Consider the following 26,936-nt stretch of genomic DNA (forward strand, 5'->3'; position numbering starts at 1 on the left):
CTCCAGTATTCTTGCCTGGGAAATCTCATGGACAGAGGAGTGTGGTGGGCTATGGTCCATGGGGTCAAAAACAGTCGGACACCGCTGAGCGACTAAACAACAACAGGGGTCAGCAACGACAGGCCCACGGGCGATTATCCAGCTCACCTATTTCTGTAAACAAAGCTTTACTGGAGCACAGCAACACTGTCACAGATGGTCTGTGACCAATATGAGTAGAAGCCACAGAGAAGACAAAACTGAAAACATTTCTTATCTAGCATTTTACTGAGAAAGCTTGCCACCCCTGGGAGCAAAAAGCACCTGTCAGTAAGTAATAATGTTACTAGTCAGCTGCCTGAGCGGTAACACAAAATAAGATGATGCACTTCTCTAGGAACTGACAGAATGAGCCTCTTTTTCATAAACACCTGTGTGTATAAATATGTAGTTTTAGTTTGTGAGATGTAAAATTTGCCTAGAAAAAAAGCTGACCCAAGCATAAAATGTCTCCAACCAGTAACCCAGACACAAAACAGCCTATGCCTTAGAAATCTAGTGAACTACACTGTATTTTATCTCCCTTATAGAGAAAACTCAATTTGAATAAGAAAACAAATTTCTCTAATGAATTAACAACCCTCAGAGCTTTTTAATTTGGAGTGATGTACCTATGGAAACAATGATGACAGAGTATGTGACAGCTCTTTAGTACCACCCCCTCCCAAAGACCTAGGAGAAATTCAAGTTCAGGACCCCAAAGGTCAAAAGCATTATTAAACTCAACAGATGCCCAGGGCATGCACCAGTGGAAAGGGAAAGCTAACCCAGTTTCACCTCTCTCTGCTTCCATGAGGAGCTAAAATAGCAAGCTCGTAACCATTTAATTTCTACTTTGCTCATTTTTAAAAAGGCATTTGAATTTTCAAAGACATTCATGTCGCTTCTTGTTAAACCAGATACCTAAAATGATAATCCAAACAATAAGCCGATGGGCAGAAAAAATGCACATAACTAGAAAACTGGGTAGAATAAAAACCAGCGTGCTAAAATTCCATGACTAAAAGATTTAGATACGAAGGCATTTTGCTTGAAATCTCACTGTTACAAGGTTACTGTCAGAGGAAAGCACTAATGCCTGCAGCACGCCACTTCTCAGTCAGTTATATATTACAGTGCACAGTCAGCCGACATGACCAGGACAATAACCAGGCCTGCAAAGGAAACGAGTTACACTGTAATATTGTAAATAAACATTTCAGAGGATTTTCTCTTAAATGATCAATCCTTTTTTTTTTTTTTAAATGACCCATCCTGCTGATGGTTTTCTAGTCCATCTTCCAAAAGAACCCGCTCCTCTGCTCAACTAACTGCCTTGTGTTCACCGATCACTGTTAGGATAATGACACTTCCTCAAGAGAAGCAGAAAGACATCTTTTCATCCAACCAAGAAATAAGACCAGAGGTTGTCTGGGTCTCAGCCCTTCTGCCTTTCTCCTCAAACATAAAAGGGCAATGTCTCGCTTTCTTCCGGAGAAAGCAATATGCTCAGAAGAATTTCAACTGCACTCAAGACAGCTTCATAAAACAAGCTGAAAACCTAGCCTGTGTTCTCGAGATGACCACATAGTGGTCATCTCGAGATGACAGGACACAGTGCGTACTCTGCAGGCTTCCTCACTAGGGTCGGCCAGCAGACAGAGACTCAGGCTCGCCACCACCTCTCTTAGGCTCTCGGACAGACTACCACCCACACCCTGTACTTACTCACTCAACCAGAACCAACTGGACAGAAGCTGGAGCTGTGAACCTGGTCCAGGAAACAGAAGATCAATGACACAAAAAAGCAGCACAATAAAAGATGATGGTGGAAGAAGAGACGGCACAGAAGAGAAAATAATTAACCACCGGCAGGAGAGCGGCTGCTGGCGGCATGACAGGTGGCACCTGCAGCACAGACACCTGGGGAGCCGGGAGCTGGGCCGGCATGCCCAGGAGTAGCAGCTCTCCCCGAGAGTCGACCCCCAAGAGCCAGCCTGCGTCCACTGGACCCATTAGATTTCCCGCAGAGGAGCCTCTCCAGGGCAGCCATGCGCCCCGAGGCCGGGGGTCACGCACGGCAGCCACTTCCCATCCCGTCACTGAGGTCAGTCATGTACTTTCATGCTCTCTCTCTTTCCAGACTTCCTTCATTAGCTTCCCTCGCCTCTCAACCCTCTCCCCTCCACACAAGATAAAGGGATTCTCTAATCTGATCCGTTTTTCCAGGGACACAGAGTTGTGACCGTTACAAGTGTTCCTTTGCCTTAGCTCACAATTCTGCAACAAGGACTAACATCTCTCAATATGGCTTCGTCCAGCTAACCAGGCTCTTTCTGAGACTGAATAAAAAATCTTTATAAACGGTTCTGTCTCCACCAAGAAAATATAAATATATTTAATATAAATATTAAATATAAATGTATAAAACCAAAATATACTTTGGTTTTTCAAAACCACCAATTTTGAGAAACTGAAGCAGAGTCTTATCTCCCCTCAGACAGACTGCAGAAGGGTAGAAGGCATCGAACTTCACCCAGGTTCCAACCCCAGAGACGAGTTCAATGGAACAGTCCTCTTGTGCATCCACAGAACGAAGCCGCGTCAGGAACCCAGTCTGCTGGATGTGGCAAAGGGCCACCTGTGAGAGGTCTGCCTTCTCTCCATGCCCTGGCCTTTGCATTATCCTGGGCCCAGGGACACTGCCAGTGCTAACAAGAGAACCAGGGCTAGTTTCCTTTTTCTCTCCCTGAAGCTCACAATATGGGGCTGCATTCTTTTCCACCACTTTGTTTTCAGATGGTTGGTTGGTTGTCAGCCACCTAATAATTAATATCCCCTTTCTCATTAAAAAGGCTTCCCTGATGGCTCAGTAAACTACCTCTAAAAAACAAGTCAATTTCTTATATAATTTTCTTCATAAGGGAAGAATACAAAATTCAGCATACATTAATCAATGTGTCAGGCTGACCTAACAAGCTAGAGGCATTTGATGTTTGCTAAGGGTATCACTAAAACAATCCGTTAACCACCTGCCCACAGCTACAAAAGAGAAAACAGAACAAACAAGGTTTTGAAAAAATGTGAATATATCTCCACCACTTTGTTTAATAACTCCAAAAGATACAAAACCACTTAGGCAGAAGCAAATCACAAATCTATTCAAGAGCACTGTGAAGTGGAAGGGAATTATCCAAAGGGTTCCACCACCAACAGAATAATTTTAACACAAAATGCCTAGCAAATAAATACCCCTATGTTGCCAGCAGATCACCAGCAGAGGCAAATCCCAGATAATGAAACAATGTCAGAAGGGCTATTTTTTAATAATTTAGACCATCAAGGAGTGAGTATTGATTCTTGTCTTTAACAGAAGGAGAGAGTGTTATCTTCAGCCATATAGCTCAGGGACGACATCAGGAAATTTAATCACAGTCCCTTTTCTGTGATGCAATCCTTAAACTGTCACCCCTGTATTTTCTGTCACTCCTCATCCATTTCTAGAGAATCCCTAGTCTCATGGATGTGTCTTCCCCACTTAACCCACAGGACCCATAGAAGCATTTCAAGTTTACAGATTAAGCGTAACTATCATCATCTGCCAACTGTTTTTCTTTAAAATAATTTTAACAATGCATCAGGTATCTTTGTGAATTCTGATCTTGGGAACAAATCTGCTAAATCTCTTAAGAAGAGACTGATATTCAATCATCAGAGTTAGTGTACTGATGTCTGGACATCTGCAGACACTTTAATACATCCAAGAAGATGCTACTAACAGAAGGAAAATACCAGGAGGAAGCAATATAGGTATCAACCCCTGTATCCCCATTCCAACACAGAAGGACATAAAGTCTCTGAACTTTCAGGAAAATTTAACCTAATAATAAATGTAGTGGTAATACTACATTTAAGGGTATTCCTGCATCTTTATGTACCAGGAAAATATTCAAAACCAAAACAAAATTTAGACTGAAAACAAGCCGGCGATTTCCAATTGAAGTACAAATCCAACTGCTCCTACCTCAGACAGAATGTCCCACATTCCAGTTATACTATAACCCAGGGCTCCCCTAATGCCACTCAGCTTTAACTGTGTTGCTATGGCCAGCAAGCCCCACCTTCCACCCTGGGTGTGAGCCTGGGAGCCAGGGTGGATGTGATACCAAAGCACCTCTCCAGGATTCTCTGGATCATGGCACTGTGATCCCAAAGGCTGCAGCCATCCAAGGTCACCACACACATCTTCCATTAGGGGACCCCAAGGCATTTTACAGCTGCCTTTTTAGGTCCTTCTGCTTTTCCATCCAAACTATAAATTGTTACAAGGCCCTGAGGTAGTGCAGCAGCAGCAGGTTCCATTCCATTAGGGCCTCAAGGAGGGGCAGTGGTGTCAAGAGGCTACAACCAAGGGCAGCACAAGCCCCACAAACAGCAACACCTCCCTCTCTGCAGCAATGAATCCCCTTTCTGTTGTAAGATCACAGTAGTGAAAGTGTGAAAGTTGCTCAGTCATGTCCGACTCTTTGCAACCCCATGGACTGTATAGTCCCTGGAATTCTCCAGGCCAGAATACTGGAGTCGGTAGCCTTTCCCTTCTCCAGGGATCTTCCCAACCCAGGGATCGAACCCAGGTCTCCCACATTGCAGGTGGATTCTTTACCAACTGAGCTACAAGGGAAGCTCTCCTCTAATGAAGATTCAAAGAGCCAAAGCCAGCATCATAGATCAGACACCAAATAAAAACACAATAAAACAGCCTCATTCTATGTTAGCTGAAAACCTGATACACGCCTGTGTAAAGGTGTATGCTATATGGAATGCACAAACCCATGAGAATTACAGCAGGTGAAGAAAGAAGTTAAACTTGAGCCATATACTGATATCTAATCACTAAAACTATACCCAGGAATACTCTCTTGGTCCCACCACCCTCTCTCATTTTTAGGGGAAGCAGCAAGCAAGCGGGAAGATCCCCAACAGTCACTTGCTTCTAAAAAATACAAGCATGCAAACGAGGTTTCCCTGCCTAGTGCCAGTCTCTTGACTGTATTAAATGCTACACTTCATGTCAATGTTCCCATTCAGTCATATTTAATATATTCCTTTTTATGTCTCTATCTGATAAAAAATAATAACAATGTGCATGCTTAGTTGCTCAGTTGTGTCCAACTCTTTGCAACACCATGGACTGAAGCCCACCAGGCTCTTCTGTCCATGGGATTTCTCAAGCAAGATTACTGGAAGGGTTGACATTTCCTCCTCCAGGGGAACTTCCCAACCTAGGGATCGAGCCCACATCTCAGTATTGGCAGGCAGACTTTCTTACCATCGGAGCCAATAAGGAAGCCTAATAATAATGTGCTTTTGTCCTATCTTGTAAATGAAGCAAATTATTAATTCAATGGTTAAGAAGCTTCCTGGAGTCAAGACCTGCTCTGAACACTGCAAACAAAAAGATGAGTGCAACACAACCCTTTGATTGAGGGGGTTAGGGGGCCAAAGTGGGGAACCGCCACACTGCTCAACTTGTGGCATCCTAGTTTGCTGACCAGGGACTGAACCGTGCTCTCAGCAGTGAAAGTCCTAACCATTGGACTGCCAGGGAGTTGCCAACAGCCCCTTGACTGAGTGCCAAAACAACTGATTATGCAGCTGACCCTTGAACAACAAGGGTATGAACTGCACTGAACTGTGTGGATCCATGCATATGCAGGACATTATCAAAAGACATAGTCAGTCCTCCATGTCTAAGGATGTGGAATCGTGGATACAAAGGGCTGATGATGAGACTTGAGTGTCCAGGATACTGGCATCTGAGGCGGGTCCCAGAGCCAGTTTCCCATAGATCCCTTGGGGACACTGGACATAGACAGAGAAGCCCCGCATGGTGTCATGGACGCTACCTGACTGACTTTCTCAGAGAGGAGCAAGAGAGGGGAGGCTGGAAGCAGGACGGGGCTAACTCATTTTCATTTCAATGTGTACCTTAAACTTTTTAACATGATTTTGACTCTGAATGTTTACATACAATTAAAAACTAAGTAGTTCCACTGGGGAGTGGGATGAATTGGGAGACTGGGCAAATATACTCTTATGAATTGAACTGGCAAATATACACTTATGTATAAAACACATAACTAATGAGAAATTTCTGTAGAGCACCAGGAACTCTTCTCAGTGCTTTGTGGTGACTCAAATGGGAAGGAAATCCAAAAAAGAGGAAATATATGTATACATATAGCTGTCACTCTGCTGTACAGTAGAAACTACACAACATTGTAAAACAACTATACAGCAGTAAAAATTAATTTAAAAAAACAGGTATACTATTAATAGATAAATCTAGGTAAAGGCTGTATGTGCTGATTTTACTATTAATATTCATGAAAATTATTTGTATATCTGAAATTATCTAAAAACAAAAGGGAAAAATGTAAAGTATCAAATACAAACAACCTTCCCTCCCAAAAAAACTAAGCAGTACTAGTATAACTATCACAAGCTAAGTATGTCAATAAGATAAACCTAACATGCCACAGTGGTGCCAGGTAAGGGCGAAGTCATAACATGGCAGCTACACTTTAAGATTTAAACAGGTTTTTCAGGAGAGAACAATTGAGTCACCACAAGGAACTCAATAACCTAAATGTCATACACCATCCCCTAGCCCCCCATAATCTGGGCAATAAGCAATCTGTAACAAATTTATGTCACAAGTGGCTGTTTCATTTCAGCAAAATACCATCATGTATTCTATCAAATTAATACTGGCAGTTAGAATTTCATTGGTTTTCTAAGTTTGGTTTGCATTTATTTATAAATTGTCTTTTAATGTTGTTTTAGGGATATAATTTGTGTGCTGGGGGAGGTAGGAAATTAAGTAATATGGGAGAACCACAAAAATGAAATTTTAAGGGCATAAAACACTGAAGTTTAATAAACACTAAGGGATCCTGGAACTGCACCAGAAGTTCTGCATCCTACACAGGACGCCATCGGCTCTGCATCCACAGCAGTCACTGGGGGCAGACTTCCATGTGCTAAAGCTGGCTGCCCATCACAATATCCTGGGGAGCGCCTGGAAAAACTGTGCACTCCTGGGCCTTGCTCCAGAACTACTGAAGTAATATTCTGGCTTTACAAGTGAGGAAACCAAGGTGCAGAGAGAGGAAGTAACTTGATCACTAGTAAACACTGCCAACATGAATCAAACCAACACCATTATTTCAACACACACACACACATTGTGTGTGTGTGTGTGTGTGTGTGTGTGTGTGTGTGTGTAAAACCACAGCCATGATATATTACTTCTAAGCAGCTTTTCTCTCTTCTGGAGTGTAAAAAATGGAACAAAGTGTAAAAAATGGAACAAAACACCATCACAGGTTTTTCCTCTTTCTACAAAAATAATTAAAATTCATCAAGTCCTGTATTGCTCAAATGTTCTGAGGGCTTCCTCCTCTCCCTTCCCACTTCCTTACTCTCTCCTTTTCTTTCTTTCCCTTTACTCAAAAATCCCACATCTGAGTTAATGGTAGGTAAATTCTGACGTATTTTTCAATGACAGAGTTTGAGGGAAAAGAGAAAAAGAGTCCATTTCATAATCATCACAATGATTCAGGCAAAAAATAAAATAGGTGCTAACACTGCATGCATGTGCATGCTCAGTTGTGTCCGACTCTTTGCAACCCCATGGACAGTAGCTCGCCAGGCTCTTCTGTCCATGGAATCTTCGAAGCAAGAATACTGGAGTGGGTTGCCATTTCCTACCCCAGGGAAGGTGTTAATATTAGTGGGTGAAAATTCGACGGCAAACAGGACATTTACTGCAGGGAATCTTTCTAACCCAGAGATCAAACCCATGTCTCTTGCATCTCCTGCATTGGCAGGTCAATTCTTTACCATGGTGCAACCTGGGAAGTCCCTGACAACCCACTCCAATATTCATGCCTGGAAAATTCCAAGGACAGAGGAGCCTGTGGGCTACAGTCCATGGGGCCACAAAAGTTGGACAGGACTGAACAACTGGGCACACACACACAGGATATTTACATGGTCTCAAAGTTTCTCCCTACAAATTACTTCTTATTTACAAAGGGAAAGTTAGTAACTCACCCAAGTGATCAAAGTTCCCATCACCAACAACATGACAGATAAGCATCATCTGTCCTCTGATGTAAGGGACTCAGAACACAATATAGACAGCTCTGCCAAAATTAATGCATAACCAAAATCTAACAACTAGGAAGCAAGGAACCATGGAAAACTGAGCCGGACTCTTAAAAACATGTCAATGTCATGAAAGGTAAAGAAAGACTAAGGAACTGCTTCAGATTAAAGGAGACTATAGAGACATGGTAAACAGATGTGTGATGCTGGTCTGGATATTAGGCCAGAAAAGCAAATTGCTGTAGAGGGCATTATTGGGATGCATGACAAAATGTGAATGTCTACAGATTCATTCAGTATTGTATTGCTGTCAGATTTTCTGATTTTGATAACTATATAGTCACTATATAAACAAATGTCCTCGTTCTTACAAAAAGAATACACACCTAAGTCTTTAGGAGTAAACAGTCAAGATTTCTGCATTTTACTTTCAATTTAATGAATAGATTAGCAGGCCCAGAAACAGATCTACATAAATATAGTCAACTGATGTTTGATAAAGGTGCAAAGGCAATGCAATAGAGAAAAGAAAATTTTTTCAACAAATGGTGCTAAACAACTGGACATACATGTGCCAAAAAATTAATAACCTAGACACAAAAATCAACTCAAAATGGGTAACAAACCTAAATGTGAAATGCAAAGTATAAAATCCTAGAAGAAGAAAACACATGGATGAAATACAGATGATCTTGGATTAGAAGATCACTTCCTAGATTCAACAGTAAAGGCACAACCCATGAAGGGAAGAACTGATAGATTAAAAAAAAAACCTCTGCTCTATAAAAGACACTGTCAAGACAAGAAAAATACAAGACACAGACTGGGAGAAACATTTGCGAAAGATACGTCTCATAAAAGAACTGTTATCCAGAATACACAAAGAACTCCTGCGTGTGTGCTAAGTCACTTCAGTTGTGTCAAACTCTTTGCGACCCCATGGACTGTAGCCCACCAGGCTCCTCTGTCCATGGGATTCTCCAGGCAAGAATACTGGAGTGGGCTGCGATGCCCTCCTGCAGGGGTCTTCCTGACCCAGGGATCAAACCCAAGTCTCTTATATCTCCTGCACAGGCAGAAGGATTCTTCACCAGTAGTGCCACCTGGGAAACACAAAGAACTCTGAACACTCAATAATAAAAAATAAACAGTATGATTTCAAAACGGACCAAACAGCCTAACAAAAGATACTCCACACAGTATATCATCAAGAAAATGCCAATTTAAACAACAGTGAGATACCACTAACACACCTAACGGAATGGCCACAATCCAGACCAACATCACCAAATGTTGCTGAGGATGTGGAGAAACAGGAACTTTCCATTCATTGCTGCTAGGAATGCAGATCGGTATGGCTACTTTGAAAAACAGTGTGGTTGTTTCTCAGAAAATTGAACACACTCTTGCCATACAATCCTGCAATTAGGCTCCCAAAGGAGTTGAAAACTTATGTCTACACGATACCCTGCTGCTAGAGCAGCTTTATTCATAACTAACTGCTAAAACTTGGCAGAAGGATGGCATCTTTTTCAGTAGATGAAAGGATAAATAAATTGTGGTACATCCAAACAATAGAATTTTGTTTATAGTGAAAAAGAAACTGTTATGCTGACTTTTAATGTCTTTACATGGATGAATCTTAAGTGCATATTTCTAAATGAAAGGAGCCAACATGAAAAGGCTACATCCTGTATGATTCCAACCATATGACATTCTGGAAAAGGCAAAACTAAGGTGAGAGCAAAGAGATCAGTGGTTGCCAGGGGTTAGGAGGAAAGGGAGAGCTGAACAGGCGAAGCACAGAGGGTTGGCAGGGGAGTGAAACTACTCTGTGTGAAGCTGTGACAGTGGCATCAGAAACTTGTCCAAACTCAAAGAATGTACAACACACTAAAAGTGAACCTAAAGCTAACTATGCGCTTTGGATGATAATGATGTGGAGATTCATTGACTGTAATACATGTACCACTCTGGTGGGAGTATTGCTAATGAGGGAGGTTATTCATGTATGGGGACTTGCCAGGTGGCACAAGTGGTAAAGAACCCGCCTGCCAACAGAGCGGACGTAAGAGACGCAGGTTCGATCCCTGGGTCAAGAGGATCCTCTGGAGGAGGGCATGGCAACCCATTCCAATATTCTTGCCTGGAGAATCCCACGGACAGAGGAGCCTGGCAGGTACAGTCCACGGGGTTGCAAAGAGTTGGACGAAACTGAAGCGACTTAGCACAAATGCACACATTCATGTATTGGGTAGGAGGTGTACAGGAAATCTCCGTACCTCCCACTAAATTTTTGCTGTGATCCTAAAACTGCTCTGAAAAACAAAGTCTATTTACAAGGAATAAAAAAAGGAAAAAATGATAAGTATCTGCCATTCGATCTAACAGTACAACCGGAGATCAAAGATAAAAACAGAAAATGCTAACTTAGAGGTGTTAGGCATAACAATTTTCAGACTCTGGAAAGGACTGATTAACCTTAGGTGAGTTACTTAATCTTCACACTAGGCACTTAGAAAAGCTGAAGACCTTGATATTTATCTGAAACACTGTCACTAAAAATACTATGATATCCTAAAATGAGGGATAACACTACAAACAAAGTTAAGCTAGACAAACTGCACGTTCTACCTCCATGTCCTGAAACATCTCTTAGTACTGCTTCCGGAGAACTTGTAAAGCCTGGGCACACCACAAATTTGCTTATACATTTTTCAAACGGCATGAAACAGCCCTTAAAAGAAGTTAAAGGGTCTCACAGTGCCTGTAAGTAACCAAGGGTGATGCATTATCCCTGAAAGAAGGGAGAGCTCAATAAAACTTAAAAGTAACCATTACATTTCATACAGCTCTTTGGTAGCAAAGACTGCTTAAAAAGTGGAAGTGTTTTAAAATCCTAAGGTTATTCAAATATGTGTTCTGAAAATGGGGCTCGAGGCCTCTTCTGTATAAAAGGAGCAGATGAGTATAACGGAAGATAGCCTTAAGAACAAATTAGCTGGCACTCAGCTTCTAAGGGAAAGCAGGGTGTGGAAACAACAGCTTCAAAGGAAAGGAATTCACCTGCAAGTGGGTATGTGCTCGCTAATACTAACACTGGTCAACCGGGTGTTTTAAGAATTTTTTAAACTTGTTACATTAAAATTCAACAGCTAGTAATCATCTTTCATTCAGGGTAGATGGACTAATCCCTAAATTAATACAGCATCTGTGCTGGCATTTTTTTCTGAAAATCTGGTTTTAATACTTGACCACAATCAAACATAAAACAGAGTGCTTATTTTGGGCATACTTGAAGGCAACTGGAGAAGCTACAGTAAACTCTGAAAAAGCAGCATATCCTTAAAACCTCCTATAGGGCAAAATAAGCAACCAGACAACAACTCTTTATAAGCATCAAGCAGCTAAGAAATGTAATTGTATGCTCAGGCCCTCAAAGTCATGTCTGACTCTTTGGAGACACCAAGGGCTGTAGCTCCACAGGCTCCTCTGCCCATGGAATTTTCCAGGCAAGAATACTGGAGTGGGTTGCTATTTCCTACTCCAGGGAATCTTCCCAACTCAGGGATGGAACTTGTGACTCTTGCATCTCCTCCACTGGCTTTACTTTTAAAACAGCATTTTATGATAAATGTTTACTTTTAATTATTAAATGTACCCCAAATCGCAAGTATGTGAAGCGCCTGTTGTGGAGACCATATGGAGAAAGCTTACATAAAAAGAGCAGCAGTGTGCCTCAGCACACAGTGACTGCTCCATGTTAGTTTACCTCCTTAGCAAACAGTTAGCTGGTTTGAGGGGTGTTTGTTTGTCTTTTGGGGGTTTTAATTATAGCCTTTATTTGGAAAACAGCCTCAATTGAAGAAATTTTTTTAAATTTTTATGTCATTTTAAAGGTTACTTTCGTGATTTGAGGTTTCAAGTGACCCACACCTCAAGAGACTTTAGAGAATAGCAGTTTTTAAACTTAATTTTAAAATTTTAGGAATCTACTGATTATCATTCATATTTGAAAAATATAAATTCTCTCCAGGAAAATGCATGTGTCTGTAAGACTTTGCAAGCAATTTCAGAAAGTTCACAAACCCTCTTAAACTCAACAAGACCATCTAGGGGCCTAGGGACTTTAGATTAAAAATATCCGAAAAACCAATCAATTATTTAAACCTGAATTTGTACAACAAAACTCTATGTGATAAGAAATACTGCTTAGTGAATGCTTATTATATGCTCGACATCATGCAAAGCAATTTAATGAATTATTTCAATCACCTTTGCAACAGCCCTTTGAGAAAACTAAGGGTCAGACCATTAGTTAACACGTCCATGTTACACAGGAACTCATCAAGAGAAAAATCTGTTCTCTGAAGGATAATGCACCAAAAACAAAACTAGCAGCTAAAAAAAATAATGACTTGGTGTGATCATTCACCCATCAAAGAACATTTAAACTGTTTCCAGTATTTTTCTATTGTGAATAAAGCTGCTGTGAATATTTTTTTTAATGACATAAAATAACTCGATCCACTACCAAAACATGGTCATATTTGTAACAATATCTGTTAGCTACTCCACAGAGGTCTTAAACGCACAAAAAGGTAAGAATAAAGAATAAAAATGCTAAGTAACTAAACATCCTAGTGAGGAGCACTGAACTTCCAGTGAGAAGAGGACAGGTATGCCTGACAAGCACTCCAGCCTGCAGAGCCACACCTACGACAGTGGACGTGAACATGCAATCAAGTCCCCTTTAAATGGCTGCACCTCTCTCCTCTGGACAGAGTCTCTGTGGCACAAATTAAACCCCGATACGGGGAGCAGCTAGGGGTGCAGATCATCTCTGCCCAGTCTGGGGAGGATCTGGACAATGCCTCCTTTGCCTTCTCACATCCCTCCCTACCCACTACCCACTAAGAATCAGTACTTCTTGCTAGAAGGCATCCGAGCTAACAGATTCTCAGGAATGAGTAAAAATATTGCCTTTCTGACACAGACGCTTTTAAAATGAACAGATAAAAATTAATAAAAATTAAACCTCAGTTTAATGCCATCATTAGTATAGAAACAGAGATCACAGATACCTGAATATGCAAAGAAAAGTTAAATTATGATGCAATCAATGCTATCCTATAAAAACTAAATTAACAAAAATAGTCTATTAGAGAAGACATCTGGTGTATCATGGCAGGAAACGTTAATGATATTGTCTGCAGCCCTGTAATCAATTTTTTCTCCCAGCAGCTCTCTCATTACACTGTATCAGATCTGTGGGCCTGCAGAATTTATGAGAGCTCCACACATGGAGGGGAGCTTTGCCAACTGGATCCGATTCAGATCCAGCTCAAATGACTTTGGCAGCATGAAGCGTTGTTAAAGAACAATCAATATGTTAGCTTTACACAGCGTTGTCTTGCCTGAAAAAAGATCTGTCATCTTACTACAGAATCTTCTCCAGCCTCCACAGGATGGTATCTGAGTGTACCACCGATCATGGACTTATTTAAATTCCCAGTGGACACAATATTTTTACTGCTAAAAAATTAAATAAATCAATACTAGGCATCACTAATGCTAATATAAAAACTTTACCAAAAATCAATGCTATTATGGGCAAAACCTTAAATCCATTCAGCAAATCTTGGTTAGTATTGGAATAAATGAAACAGTCTAACAATGACATCCACACTGATTAGAAAATAAAGATAGTATCGGTCTAAAAGATAAAAACCATTTCATACACACACACACATGTAAACAAACAAGATGGTAATTGGTAAAGGCTGGAGCTTCTGAAATAGGCAAGTTGGGACTGCTAATTTGTTCCTTAAAATGCCAATATCTCTCCAGGGATTAAAATTAGATATTTATCCACTACACTGGGTATTTGAAGCTGAAACTCCAATACTTTGGCCACCTCATGCGAAGAGTTGACTCATTGGAAAAGACCCTGATGCTGGGAAGGATTGGGGGCAGGAGGAGAAGGGGACAACAGAAGATGAGATGGTTGGATGGCATCACCGACTCAATGGACATGAATTTGGGTAAACTACAGGAGATGATGGACAGGGAGGCCTGGCGTGCTGCGATTCATGGGGTTGCAAAGAGTCGGACATGACTGAGCGACTGAACTGAACTGTAACTGTACACTGGGTTTTATCTTCCATTGTGATGACTATTATATATCAGGAATTTCAAGGCTTCCATGTGAACCTTTTTTCTGGTCTAATTCTTGATAAATTACAGTGGCAACTATCTAAACATGAAAATGTTGTGACAATTATTCCTGATTTTATTACAATTATTTATACCCCATCTCCATTGTCTTGGTCCTCTTCATTTCATGCATGGATGACAGCCCTAGCCTCCTAATTGGAACTTTCACAGTCTTTCCCCCACTCCACACTGCTACCCAATGTATCTTCTTAAGCAGTGATCGGCTTGCCTGGAATGAAAAAGCCTGCAAAGGCTCTCTTTGGCCCAGCATGTAAAATCTTGCCTTTTCTAACCTTCTACAATCCGGCTCCGTTTCACATCCCCATGTCTCCCTCCCAGGACCCACTAACCTGTGCTCTTCTTTGACGTTCTGCAGTCATCTTCTCACAACTCTTGGCTTCCTCAGGCTCAATGCCTATGTTGCTTACAGGACAGGCTGGCATGCACACATACAGGGCTCCTCCACTCTGCCTGCCCCATGTTACCAGTGTATCAGAAACATACCCTGCTCCTCAATACCTACCTTCCTTCTCAAAGCTTTCCCACGTGCTGCTACAGCCCATTTGGAGTGCTCTCTTCTCTGAGTCTCAAGGTAATAATATTCTACAGGGAAACTGAATGAGTCATTACATAGTGCCAATATCCTGAATCATGTGAGTACGTGTGGTGACTACTCTCTTGTGTTATTTTCTAATTGAGCATGAGTATGAGCCCCCTGGTGAGATCACATAAAACAAGAGAAAGACGGATCTTAAACTTCTTTAGTGATCAACAGTAGTCAATCAGAACAAGAAGCACCAGTCTTTCAGAAAACTTTAGCATTAAATCCTCATAAAGGAAGGAAAACGAACACAGATGTGTACACACAGCTCTCAGAGAAGGTAAGACATGAAAATAACCCTTGTGGACCACTAACACCAGGCCCTGTGCTCCAAGGGATACAGCGCTAAAAGCATTTCATCCTACTCTGCCTCACAGCAGACCCCACATCACCACCAGGGAACAGAGGATTTCCGGGGAACAGCTGAGAGCACCACCTCTACACGCCAACCCAAGCCTGTCACACGCTGATTCTATATCTGGCATTGCAGAAAAGCCCAGCTACCTCTGTGCAACACTCTACCAAACATCCCCCAGGAGGGCAGTACCCCACACAATTCAGAGCTACGGGCCACAAGTCCCAGGAATCCTGGGGAAAGGCACACTCCACATGTGGACGCACTTACCCCCTTTTCCCCCATTTCAGTTGCCAACATCCATACTCGCTGCTGATTGCCAGCTCCTGCTCCTTGCAGCAGCCCAGCGTGCTCTCTGCTGGTGCCAGAGTCCCCTACACCCCCCCCCCCCAGTGTCTGGAACTGTCCTAGAGGGGTAAGGCAAGTCCCGTATTTGCTTCCTCTGTGCATGTACTTGTTACTCCTTTAAAAACACAGACAATACAGCACATTTTTAAAGGGGCTCTGGGGAGGGAGGCAATGATCCTATTTTATACCCTATGGGATATAAAATATTGATAGCTTTTAAAAACGGGATTCTCCTTACCCCTACAGGCCCTCGCCCGGCTTCAGAAAGATGCTGTGGTGGCTGTGATGCCACCGGCAGAGAGCATGCTGGGGGGTCACACAAAGCAGGAGTTGGAGATCTGCAACAGGCCTGGGAGTTGTGCACCTAAAAGAGAAAACAGTCTTCAGTTAACATGCCTGATGTCCCCTCAGACCCTGGTTATTAGGGGCACGCAGCACACAAGCAGGTTTCTGCATAAATCCTTTAGCAGATGTGGTCTCCAAAATCTCAGAGAATCTGTTCTACCGCTCAAGTTAAACTTTGTGAATCCATCAAAGCTGTTTCTCACTCCGGCGTGAACAAACATATGACCCTCTGGCTCCACGCTTTCGTGTGGGCCTGTCGTAAGGCAGTATGGTGTGTGCCCCTTGAAATAACCAAGTTAAGATGTGACACAGTGTCAAAGCGCAGTGACAGTGGCATGCTTTGCTTATAATAGAAACAAAAATGCAATGGTGTCAGATAAATACAACTATAAAATGAACCACAAGCGGACAAACTGAGCTTTCAGAAGAGTTTTCTAAGGACAGATGTTAGAGGCATAAGACACATACTTCATAAGCAAATGCTCAAGGTATGGGGGGTAGGGGGGTCTCAAGAGAGATCCTACCATTTTCTCAAAGCCCTAGTTTCATTTTGTAAAGCAGAAGACAGAGGCTTAACACCAGAGAAAAAGACAACATCCTTCAAACAAGCTTGCTCACAATGCCCACAGGGTGAGTATAATGAACAGGCTGGAGCATAAAGTTCAAGAAAGACATTATGTCTTTTAGGAGCCAAAACAGTTTGGTGCATATCATACATATGTCTTTCTTTTTCCCCCCCAAGAAACATTTAAAACCAACAAAAGATTAGGGAGCAACTTCTGAAAGCCAGCACAGTCCTGGTAAGTATCACAAAGATAGCTCAGGTGATAGTTGGAACATGTTCCTTTTTCGAATACTCTAGGGAGTATATAATATTTCCAAGAACTTAACTGATCCAATTTCGTGTAGTTTTTAATGAACTAAAAAACCCCATAAAATCCAAATACTTAAGCGAATCTTAGTTCTTAAAACTGCTTACAAAGTACAGGTAAGCAAACTTTTCATGCTAAATCATTTTTAGGAAGTCCTATTACACATAATTCCTTTCAAGAAAAAGAATCCCTAACAGCTTCTTATAGTCCAAGATTTTAATATGCTCCATCAACTACTTATTCTTTTTAAACGTCTCTGAAAACAAACAAAAGGACAAATCTCAAGAAAAAGAATATGGGGAATGTCTTTATCATGATGCTTTTCTTACTCTTCAGATGACCCTCCAGAGGACCCTGGGCTCCCATACAGTATGCTTTCTGGGCAGTCAGTCTCTGACTCATACTGCCCTGGGGACACTATATATGTGACCTCTGTGAACATCAAGTGTTAGTAGCCATAACCATCTCTACCACACACCTCCCTCCTCCCCAGCATACCAGCAAATTTCAAATCAAAGATTCAACTGGGCACTAGGATGTACAGTACAGTCAAGAATTTTTAAGCAACAAATAAACATTTTTGAAAAACTGAAATTCTTGTTAATCTCTTGCACTAGGAATTAATCAAGCCACTCAAATCTGCATTCATTCAAATCAAGTGTTTTAAGCAAAAAACACCTTAGTAAAGCATTTCTAAGCATGTTGGCATTATTTAATATGCAAAAGTTCAAGTAATTGTTAAAATATTTTATAAAGGCACCATTTCAAAGCATTTCATTACTCTCATTTATGAATCAAAAAACACTGATAGTATCTCCATTGTCCTAATTTTTTTTTTTCAATTCTTCTGAGTTTTTTTCTTGTATAATTTTGAGTTGGCCCTTAAGCAAACATCCACATATATACTAATTACAAATTTCCACTTCTAAGAAACTGAGTTGGAATGACAGCTATTTACCAGTACTCTAGCACAGTAGCTCTCTACAAACATCAAATTGTCTCAAACTTCCTTAAGCTATTAAAAAAAAAACAAACAACAGAATACCCAGAGTTTTCTGCATTGAAAAAATTTCACTTATACAGAGCAGGTTTAGTAAAATAACATTTTTAGGTAAGTATTTTATGGAAGTAAATATAATTAAACTTCTTCAATGATTTCCGATTTCCTACACGGAGTCCTAAAAATCCAAATACATTAAGAGAAAATGAATTACCCAATTGCACAATAATCATGAACCATTAAAACTTTAAATCCCATGAAGCCTACAATGACTGTCAATCATGAGTGAAAACACACCACTCAGAAGCTGGGTAACTGGGGCCAATAAGATGCCCTGAGATTATTTATTCCCAAAGCCTCACTCTGATTTTCACTTGTGTCACCACTTCTCCCACTTAAGAACTGACACATACCATGTGAAAATGTTGTGGTGATTCAAAATAACTTTCAACACGACTGTCCTGTAAGTGGGATGAGGGTGGGGACCAGCACGGCAGGGTCCTGCAAAGCTGCATCTGACTGACCATCACACTCAGGGCCAAGTGACTTCATCCCATTCTTAAATTATAAACTTCATGCGAAAAGGACATTTAGTCCTTGCACACATATTTATTACTGGTGGCTTACTTCAAACACAGCATGGAGGAAGTCCACTACCTCATTACAGTTTATCACAATACGTATGGATAGCAACCAAGTGACCAAGACCTTTATTTTAAAAAAAGAAGTGGGGAAGGTGTGGCCTTCAGAAGAGTATTCTGGCATCAAGTCAGTAACTCAACCCTCCTCCTTGTTTTTGGAATCTTTTTTAAATTAAAGTATAGGTGATGTACAATATTATATAAGATACAGGTGTACAATACAGTGATTCCTAATTTTTAAGATTACACTCCATCTATAGTTATCATAGAATGTTAGGTATATTGTATTGTACAAGATATTCCTGTACCTTATTTTGTACATAATAGTTTGTTCCTCTTAAGCCTCTACCCCTATCTTGCCCCTCCCCTCTCCCCACTGATAACAACTAATTTGTTCTCTGCTGCTTTTTTTATTATATTCACTAGTTTGCTTTCTTTTTTTAAGATACCACATATAAGTGAGATCACCCAGAATTTGTCTTTCTCTGTCTGACTTCACTTTTAGCAAAGTACCCTCCAAATCCATTCATGTTGTTGCAAATAGCAAAATTTCCTTCTTCTCTCCACCTTTTCTTGACCTAGGAATCACTGTATAAGAAGGGCACCAAGGCACCCAACTCCTGACGGGTGAGAACAACTAAACTGACAAAAACAAACAGCTCTTTAAAGAACTGTCTCTGCTGTACTTTCCATTATCTAAGATGTGACTCCTCACTCTATAAGCATAAAATACTTAATAACAAACTTCCAAGGTTTTCACTTCATTATCCCACACAACACTCAAGTCACAAAGCTGTAAGCAAGTGGTACTGACCTTTCTACAGGGAATGAACAAAGAGGGTACAGAGAAAAAGAAACTACAGAGAGACTCAATTTGGCAGGCTTAACTTGAGGGACTACAAAAACCCTAGAGAGAAAACAACCACTGCTTCATACAGAAACAAACCATCACATCCAAAGGCATTTTTCCTATGAGCTGCCTTCCCTGGGATGTTTACATAAGACTAAGCTATCATTCATCTTTGCTAAAAGTCAGTGATATAGAAAATTCAAAACGGAACATAATAATGCCTAAAAAATATTATGACCTTGGCTACGTTCACATAAACTTCCTGAAGAAAATTTTATAAATGAATTTTATGAAGTATTTTTAGAATTATTTAAATATATAAAATACCACACACTGCAGGCTAACTCAAGGTATAGAAGCAGATCTCTTCTGCCTGTTTAATAAACGAAAGGCTAACTTGTAGCTAACGCATGCAGTGTATCAAACGACTACTAAAGTTTTTTGATAACTTTATCCAATTAACTTTTTCCACTGAAGTGTAACTTCAGTCAATATTTAGTAAATATTTATTATGGATTACATGAATCATGCAATATATAAATCAATGAATAAAACAGATGAAGTACCTGCTTTTACCAAGCTTAAACCTAGAGCACCAACTAAATGTCAATGTCACAATCATCACTGCACTGTCCAGTATGTAGGCTTGATCTTTTCATCTAAAACAAGCCATGTGCAAGGTGGGCGGGCACTTTATATCCCAACTTTATAGGTAAATAAAGCAAGGTGAGGAAGGTGTAATGTCTTGCCCAGTGTCATGGAAAACAACAACTGATGAACAGACTAGCTGATGTTCAAGTGGAGCTCTCCACCCAGGCACTCTACCATCCCCCAAAACTCAATCCCAGAATAACATCTAATCTTCTCAATTAGCCCTGTTCAAATTAATGTGCATTTCCTGCCTCCCCTGAGAGTTTTCAACACAAGGTTGACCTAACATTACAATGAATGCCTATACATCATATATTCTGTGCTGAGTGGTCACATCAGCCAAGCTGGGATTAAATAACGGTGGTGTATAACACATGTATGCACACAAGGTTGCCTGTTAGTGAAGCCTCCTTTACCTCCCAGCATTGTTTAGGTAAAGGTCTCTAACAACAAAACAAGAAGATATAGGCATTTATTCTCAGTTAAGCTTTCATTTTAAAAAAGGAAAAGCAGCTAATTGCTTTCAGTCTTCTGAGAAACTCAGTTTTGGTGGAGAGAGGGCAATTTCAATGGTAAGTGGAGCTAAGCTGAAGCCCCTGACTGTTGCACTGTGGCGATCAGCTTTTGGGGTAGGGTTATGGGTCTAGGCCAGGAATTAGGAAGAAAGTCCAAACGTTCCTCCCTCAGCCACTCACATTTGGCTATGAAACAGAGACACCAGATACTAAATGTTACATAACTCAGTCCCCACATTCACAGCAGTAATGGAGGTGTGCCTTTGCCAAGGTAAGGAGTGGGAGGCATCCTTAACTATTTCACACGCAGGATCAGCACTGAGAATATAAGCTGTTAGGGACAACAATGATACCAGAGCATACGCATCCATGAAGAGTTGTAACAACACCCTGAGCCCTAAAAGTCAACTGGAAAAAGCGAAAATTCACTACAGACAGGTCCCCAACTCCAAGGAGTCTCTATTTAATAAACCAAATATGAGCAAAAATGAACCAGTGGTATCTGCTCAAAATAATATTTGTAATAATTATCTATCTGACCTGAAAATTAATTTCATGTAACAAATAGCTGAAGAATTGGTAACTGTAATAACTCAAGGAAACAAGCAACATAATTTTTCTATTTAATCAATAACAGAAACTAGTAGGAATCCACACAGAATTTCCATGCAGGATATTAAAAGAATGGCTTCAACCACTCATCTGGGAGTGAAGGGTCAGGCAGGAAGCACCACTCTTAGAGCCAGACGAGGAACTCTGTGGGGTCACATTGAATGGAATCTACCAATCTCAGTAACCTCCGTCCAGCATTCTCAAAACCCATGATTATTTCTAGACAGCAAACTAATTCTACTATGCTAAGGCCTGGGTTCCTATAAAAATAGAATTATATTGCTTTTTTTGTAAAAGAAGGGATCCTTCCTCCACATCAGTCTTTACCAGTGTTCTCCGACAAGGGCTGACATCCACTATACCGCAACCATCTGTCCAGGCAGAACCCAAGACCCCTGAGGGGAGGACCTTTGCCTTACATTCTTCAGTCCTGTTACAGCTACACTCAACAGAGAACACAAAGTAGGCTTGCCTGTCGAAGGCCCTGGCAATAACCCAGAACATCTGAACTCACCCTGGCACATAATGCCCCTGGGGATACTGGCTTGGAACAAAACCCTCAGTGCACGCTCAGCCACATGGTGACAGAGAAAAGCTGGGGGAGTGCAGCAGAAGAAAAGGCTTGCTGCTGTGAGCCCAGGCTCTTTTGGATACAGTCACTGGAGAGCTCCTCCAGCTGCCCCAAGAAGGGGGCCCTTCACTGAAAGAAAACAAGGAGGGTAATCTAAGAATCCAACAGGAAGAAGCACCAGTGCAGCAAGACTCAGAGAGAGAGCTCACTTTCTCTCTCTCTCTGCACAGCTACTCCAAACCTCTGCTTCAGCTTCCTCCCCTACAAAGGGCCTTCCCCCAGTGCCTCTGATGGTCCCCAGCACACCTTGTACTCAGACACTCACCATGATAAAAGGACTGATTCTAATTTATGGTATAAACAAAGAAAGACATCTCTCAGTTAAACCTCAAATCCAAAAAAGATAAAATATGTAATTAATCAACAACATGTCAAAGCTGTTGGGTTATTCCTTTCCACGGTTCCACCTGTCACATGTGGCATTTGCTGTGCACAAAACCAACCCTGGTTTCTTCTTTGCAAAATCTTGCGAAGAAACAAAGCACATTTCCTTCTGTTCATCTTTTCGCCTATTAGTTGGGTAAGCTGAAGGAAAGAAAGACTATGATTATTCTCATCTGTAAGATTATCTTTTCATAAGTGGTAGTCAGAAACAAGGAAAGAAAGTGGGTAACCAGACAATAACTATATTTCTTCTAGGAGCACGTATTTCTTCATCATCCTTGTTTTTCTTACACAAAAACTATGAATACGTGCTGAATACAGAACTCAATCAGAAACACATGACATAGCATATGTGACTTAGAAAAAGACATCTAAACCTATAGCACCCCACTTTCCACACCATTTTAATGTGCTGCACTAGACCAATCTTGACAACAGAACCCTCAGCTTTTATTGCTGTTAATACCCTGAGCAATTACTGTAGCTCAGCAGGAACCACTGCCCCAAACAGCAGCTAGCACACTGTAATCAGCATTTCATGAGACACCATTCAAACATGAAGGCACCTGCTAACGTGCAAAACCTGTACAAAAGGGACTCAAACTCTAATAGTTAAAAGAAATATCTTTGCAATTTGATTGCACAGCTATATCTTTTCCATGGTGCACTGGTATTACACATTTGGTAAAAATCACACACAAAGAAAATGAGCAGAGAGCAATGGCAGCACCGCTAGCAAAAGCTAACTCTTCATGAAACGAGGCCGCCGCCCAGATTCACAGATGTCCGTGCAGCGTCTGTAAAAAACATCTCTGGAAGGCAACATATAATAAACAGCAGAGACCTCTAAAAATGGTAAAACCTCATGTTGACACAAACTCTGAACAGAAAGCATTTGATTTACAAGATTAAACTGCAAGGCCACCTTGTAAAACAACCAGAAGGTAAAAGCAATCTATCAAAAATAAAGAAATCTTAGACATAAATGGCCTGTTTTACTTTGTTTTAAAGTAGCAAAACACATGTATTACTCATGTGATAACTTTTGAATAAAGAAAAGTAAATGGCAGGCAACTTTTTAACTCAATAGGATATACTAATTGGACATTTCGAATCATTCAAAACATGTTCTTTTTTTAAAAAAGAGATGTACAGTTCAGAACATTATTTTCCTTAGACTGAAATATCACATCCAGTATATGTCAGAGCACAAGTGTTATCAGAAGTCACAGAAGGGTTTGGAAATGTGGCGTTCACAGACACTGACGTATATCTCTACCAAGCTAAACAACTGGCATGCCTCTAAACCTAAGAATGTATACAGCGGCTCATAACCTTCAAGTACAAGAATCCTTTCTTATCATGTTTCAAAAGATCCCCGAATTACAGTATTTCACATAACAATGGTTTGAGGAAAATACTAAACAATAATAAATAATGATTCTTAACTATGTCTTGTCATTAAATAAGTTAATTTTAAAAATCACAGAAGCATATTGATACATTTGAAAAGGAGTTATACAGACATGTGTAAGGTACACTTACTGAACACTGAGAATGTTTATTTACAGACCTCTGCAAACTCTCTACAAATATTGAAGGATCCAAAGTCCCCAGTCTGACAACCAGTGGACTGAAAAAGCAAGATTTCATTTCAGACAATCCCAGCACTTAAGTACTTGTGAAAGATTTTCAGTGAGAAAGCAGTGTAGCTATTCTGTCACCAGGCCAGGCTTCCTTCTTGCAACCTCCACTCCTGGGAGACTCCCCCAAAAAAGGTTCAAGATACTCTCCATATTTGCTTAACACGCCTAAGAAAGTATGCCACAGAAAATCATAATCTCTGGACCATTTATATTCTTTTTCTCTCCCCAATTCATCATGAAATCCCAAATTCACTTCACTTCAGGTTCTTCACAATAGCTGAGAAAAAAAACTACTCAAGGGGATCTCTGAAATTGTTGTCAAAACAGTTACCAAAGGAATAAAGTTTCAGAAATATTTATTTGCGGGATGAGCTTTCTAACGCTAAATGTGACTAATACAAAGCCGCCTACTGACTGATTGGAGTGCTGTAGTCACCAAGCGGTCAGCACTTTAGAGGTAGGTGAGCAGGTTACCGAGTCAACATGGAAAGAAGCAATCAACAGAGGCAGCCGATGGAACTGGGAGAAAGCACAGAGCAGAACCAACAGCACATGAAAAGATGCTTACCAGTTTGAAGTCTTGGATGCTACAGATGAAATACGGTGTGTTGGGCCTCCGACTCTCGATATACACACAGTCTTTAAAAGAAAAAGAAAATTTAAAACAATGGCATTTACCTTTAAGGGAACAAAGACAGGGCCCATAAAGCCACTGCATAAATAAATAAGTAAATAAATAAATAAATAAATAAATAACAAAGCACATATCTTTTATTGAAAAACAAAATTTTAAAGGTGATATTAAATTACAAATAATTTTAAGCTAAAGGGCAACAGCTCTCGAGTTCTTTTTGATCACTTGCTGATGATTTAAAGAATTGGTAAAGCCTCAGTTATTGTTCCCAGCAGCCCTGAAGAAGGGGAATGGGAATCCCATGGGGTTATCCATAATCAGATGAAGAAACTTCGATAAAGGGAATTACATACTCAAGTAATTACACACCAAAACAAAATCGTGAATATCTTATTCAGACAGATGCTCCCCATCTTCACAAAGACAAACAGCTCTGCCAACTACTGCTTTATTTTTAATAAATATTTTGTGAGGAAATAAATGAAATATGCAAAAAAGACTAGCCTGAACATGCTACAATAACCTTTTCACCCACACAAAGAAAGAAACAGAAAACCATATACTATCTCATGGGTAACTTTCTATTAAATTTTAACCTAAACATATTTTACTTTCTAATCGTAAAGAAAACAAAGGCAGCCAATCAGAGATGGAATGAAATAAACCAAATTAGATTTTCCACAGGGAAGAAGAGTACTTTCTTAAATTACATTTGACAAGGCGGTAGCTGGGTAATTATTTCTGATGCTCTCAACAGCTGGAGTCTAAAGGTTACTTTCTAAAATGACAGGCTAAGATATATTTGATTTTTTTAGAAGTAATGATTTTAAGGAAAGCAGTAGCTGTAAAGGAATGTAAAAACTCTCCACACTACAGTCCAAGATCATCATAAAGCATAGGACATGAAAGTCTGTGTATTATTTACTGAGAAGTAATGGCATCTGCTGTCAATCACATTTTCCAGGGACAGTGACCATAATGCCCACACTTAAAATGCCATGTTTTATCTTCCTCATGACCCGTCACAACAATGTCTTAGAATTTTCTCAAACCAGGCAGATTCCTCTGTTTCTCCAGTTCATGCATCTTAAGAACACAACATACCCAGCACCCCAAAAAGCAAAGATCTGGAGTCCCCAATCCAGTGGAAATCCTAGTCCCATCACAGGCACCAGCAAGACCCACCAAGAGGTAGACCAAGAAGACAGACGCAGACAGACAAGGAAGATAGAAGGGCACTTGCTTCCATGAAACTTTTTGAAATACAGCAGGATTTTTGAGGCCCACAGTCATTACAGAAAAGGAAGAAATCTGAAATCAAACATTTAGGCATCCAGAATTTCCCAACTGATTTCTCTCCTCAGATGTAGGCTCCAGAACAGCAATTCAATATCTGAATGCACATGAAATGGTAGTTCAGGAATGAACTGCTGACTGAACTTTCTATCTTGCTCCAAAGTCCAGGATGCTGGGGAAAAAAAGCTGTTCAATATTCAGACAACATCCACTAGCATGCTAATCACCTGAAGGGATGAAGAGAATTCTTCCCACTGTGGTAAATATTTCTCTTCCTGATCCTAATTTGGTATTCAGGTAAAAACTGAAGAAACCCATTCCTTAAATAAAAACTGTAGCTCCAACTTGGGTAAATTTGGGGACAATCCAAGGTTCTTAATTTCCATGTTCCAATCCTTGCTGTATCCACTACCAGCACTTCAAATCTCCAGACATCCATTCTTTATTCACCTCACTCAATCTGAACACAAATCACAGCCCATACACCTCTTCTTCCTATCACCTCCCACAAAGGAACTATTTTCAGTCTGTCATAACATACCACTTTCATGCATCTCATTTGCTCAGTCACGTCTGACTCTTTTTGACCCCCATGGACTGTAGTCCGCCAGGCTTCTCTCTGTCCATGGGATTCTCCAGGCAAGAATACTGGAGTGTCTATTTCCTTCTCCGGGGGATCTTCCCACCAAGGACTTGAACCCGAGTCTCCTGTATCTCCTGCATTGGTAGGTGAATTCTTTTACCACTGCACCACCTGAGAAGTCCAACACTGTCATACCTAGCTTCTAGTCACTGACTTCAAAACTAACAGGTCACTTTCTGACTAATTCTTAAAGCTTATGCGACAAAAAAGCTTGGTGTATTCGATGCTCTGCTCCCATATCACACATTACCTTCCCTAGGCTTCACTGTTCAACTTCACCAAAGCCCACAGCCTGACCACATCAAACCCTATTTACTATTTTATTCTTACAAGCACCTGCAGCCATATAATGAGTTACCTCCAGTGGCGGTAAATTCTCATGGCTCCTCTATAAAGAAATATCTCCTTACCCTGATAAAAAAATTTCCTTAATATTATATAAATATATTGACAATTTACATCCACTGTGTGGTCAGTTATTTGACAGTCAAGGTGGTCTACACTGT

The 26,936-nt window shown here is 40.6% G+C and overlaps 1 protein-coding gene across 25 annotated transcripts in view; it reads right to left on the reverse strand.

Annotated features, from left to right (window-relative positions):
- The window catches only part of RERE (arginine-glutamic acid dipeptide repeats), a 408,969-nt gene that overhangs the window by 205,546 nt on the left and 176,487 nt on the right, over positions 1-26,936 (reverse strand). For 14 of the 25 annotated variants that reach the window (XM_081490478.1, XM_081490479.1, XM_081490486.1 and 11 more), the window contains one exon: positions 24,426-24,496. In XM_081490478.1, the coding sequence (XP_081346604.1) occupies positions 24,426-24,496 (71 nt within the window). Of the gene's footprint in view, positions 1-15,948; positions 16,075-24,425; positions 24,497-26,936 lie in introns of all 25 variants that reach the window. The other 11 variants (XM_081490468.1, XM_081490475.1, XM_081490471.1 and 8 more) reach the window with 1 other exon arrangement.

This window comes from Giraffa tippelskirchi, chromosome 5 (assembly GCF_054371585.1).
Source record: "Giraffa tippelskirchi isolate mGirTip1 chromosome 5, T2T-mGirTip1v1.2.pri, whole genome shotgun sequence".
NCBI lineage: Eukaryota > Metazoa > Chordata > Mammalia > Artiodactyla > Giraffidae > Giraffa > Giraffa tippelskirchi.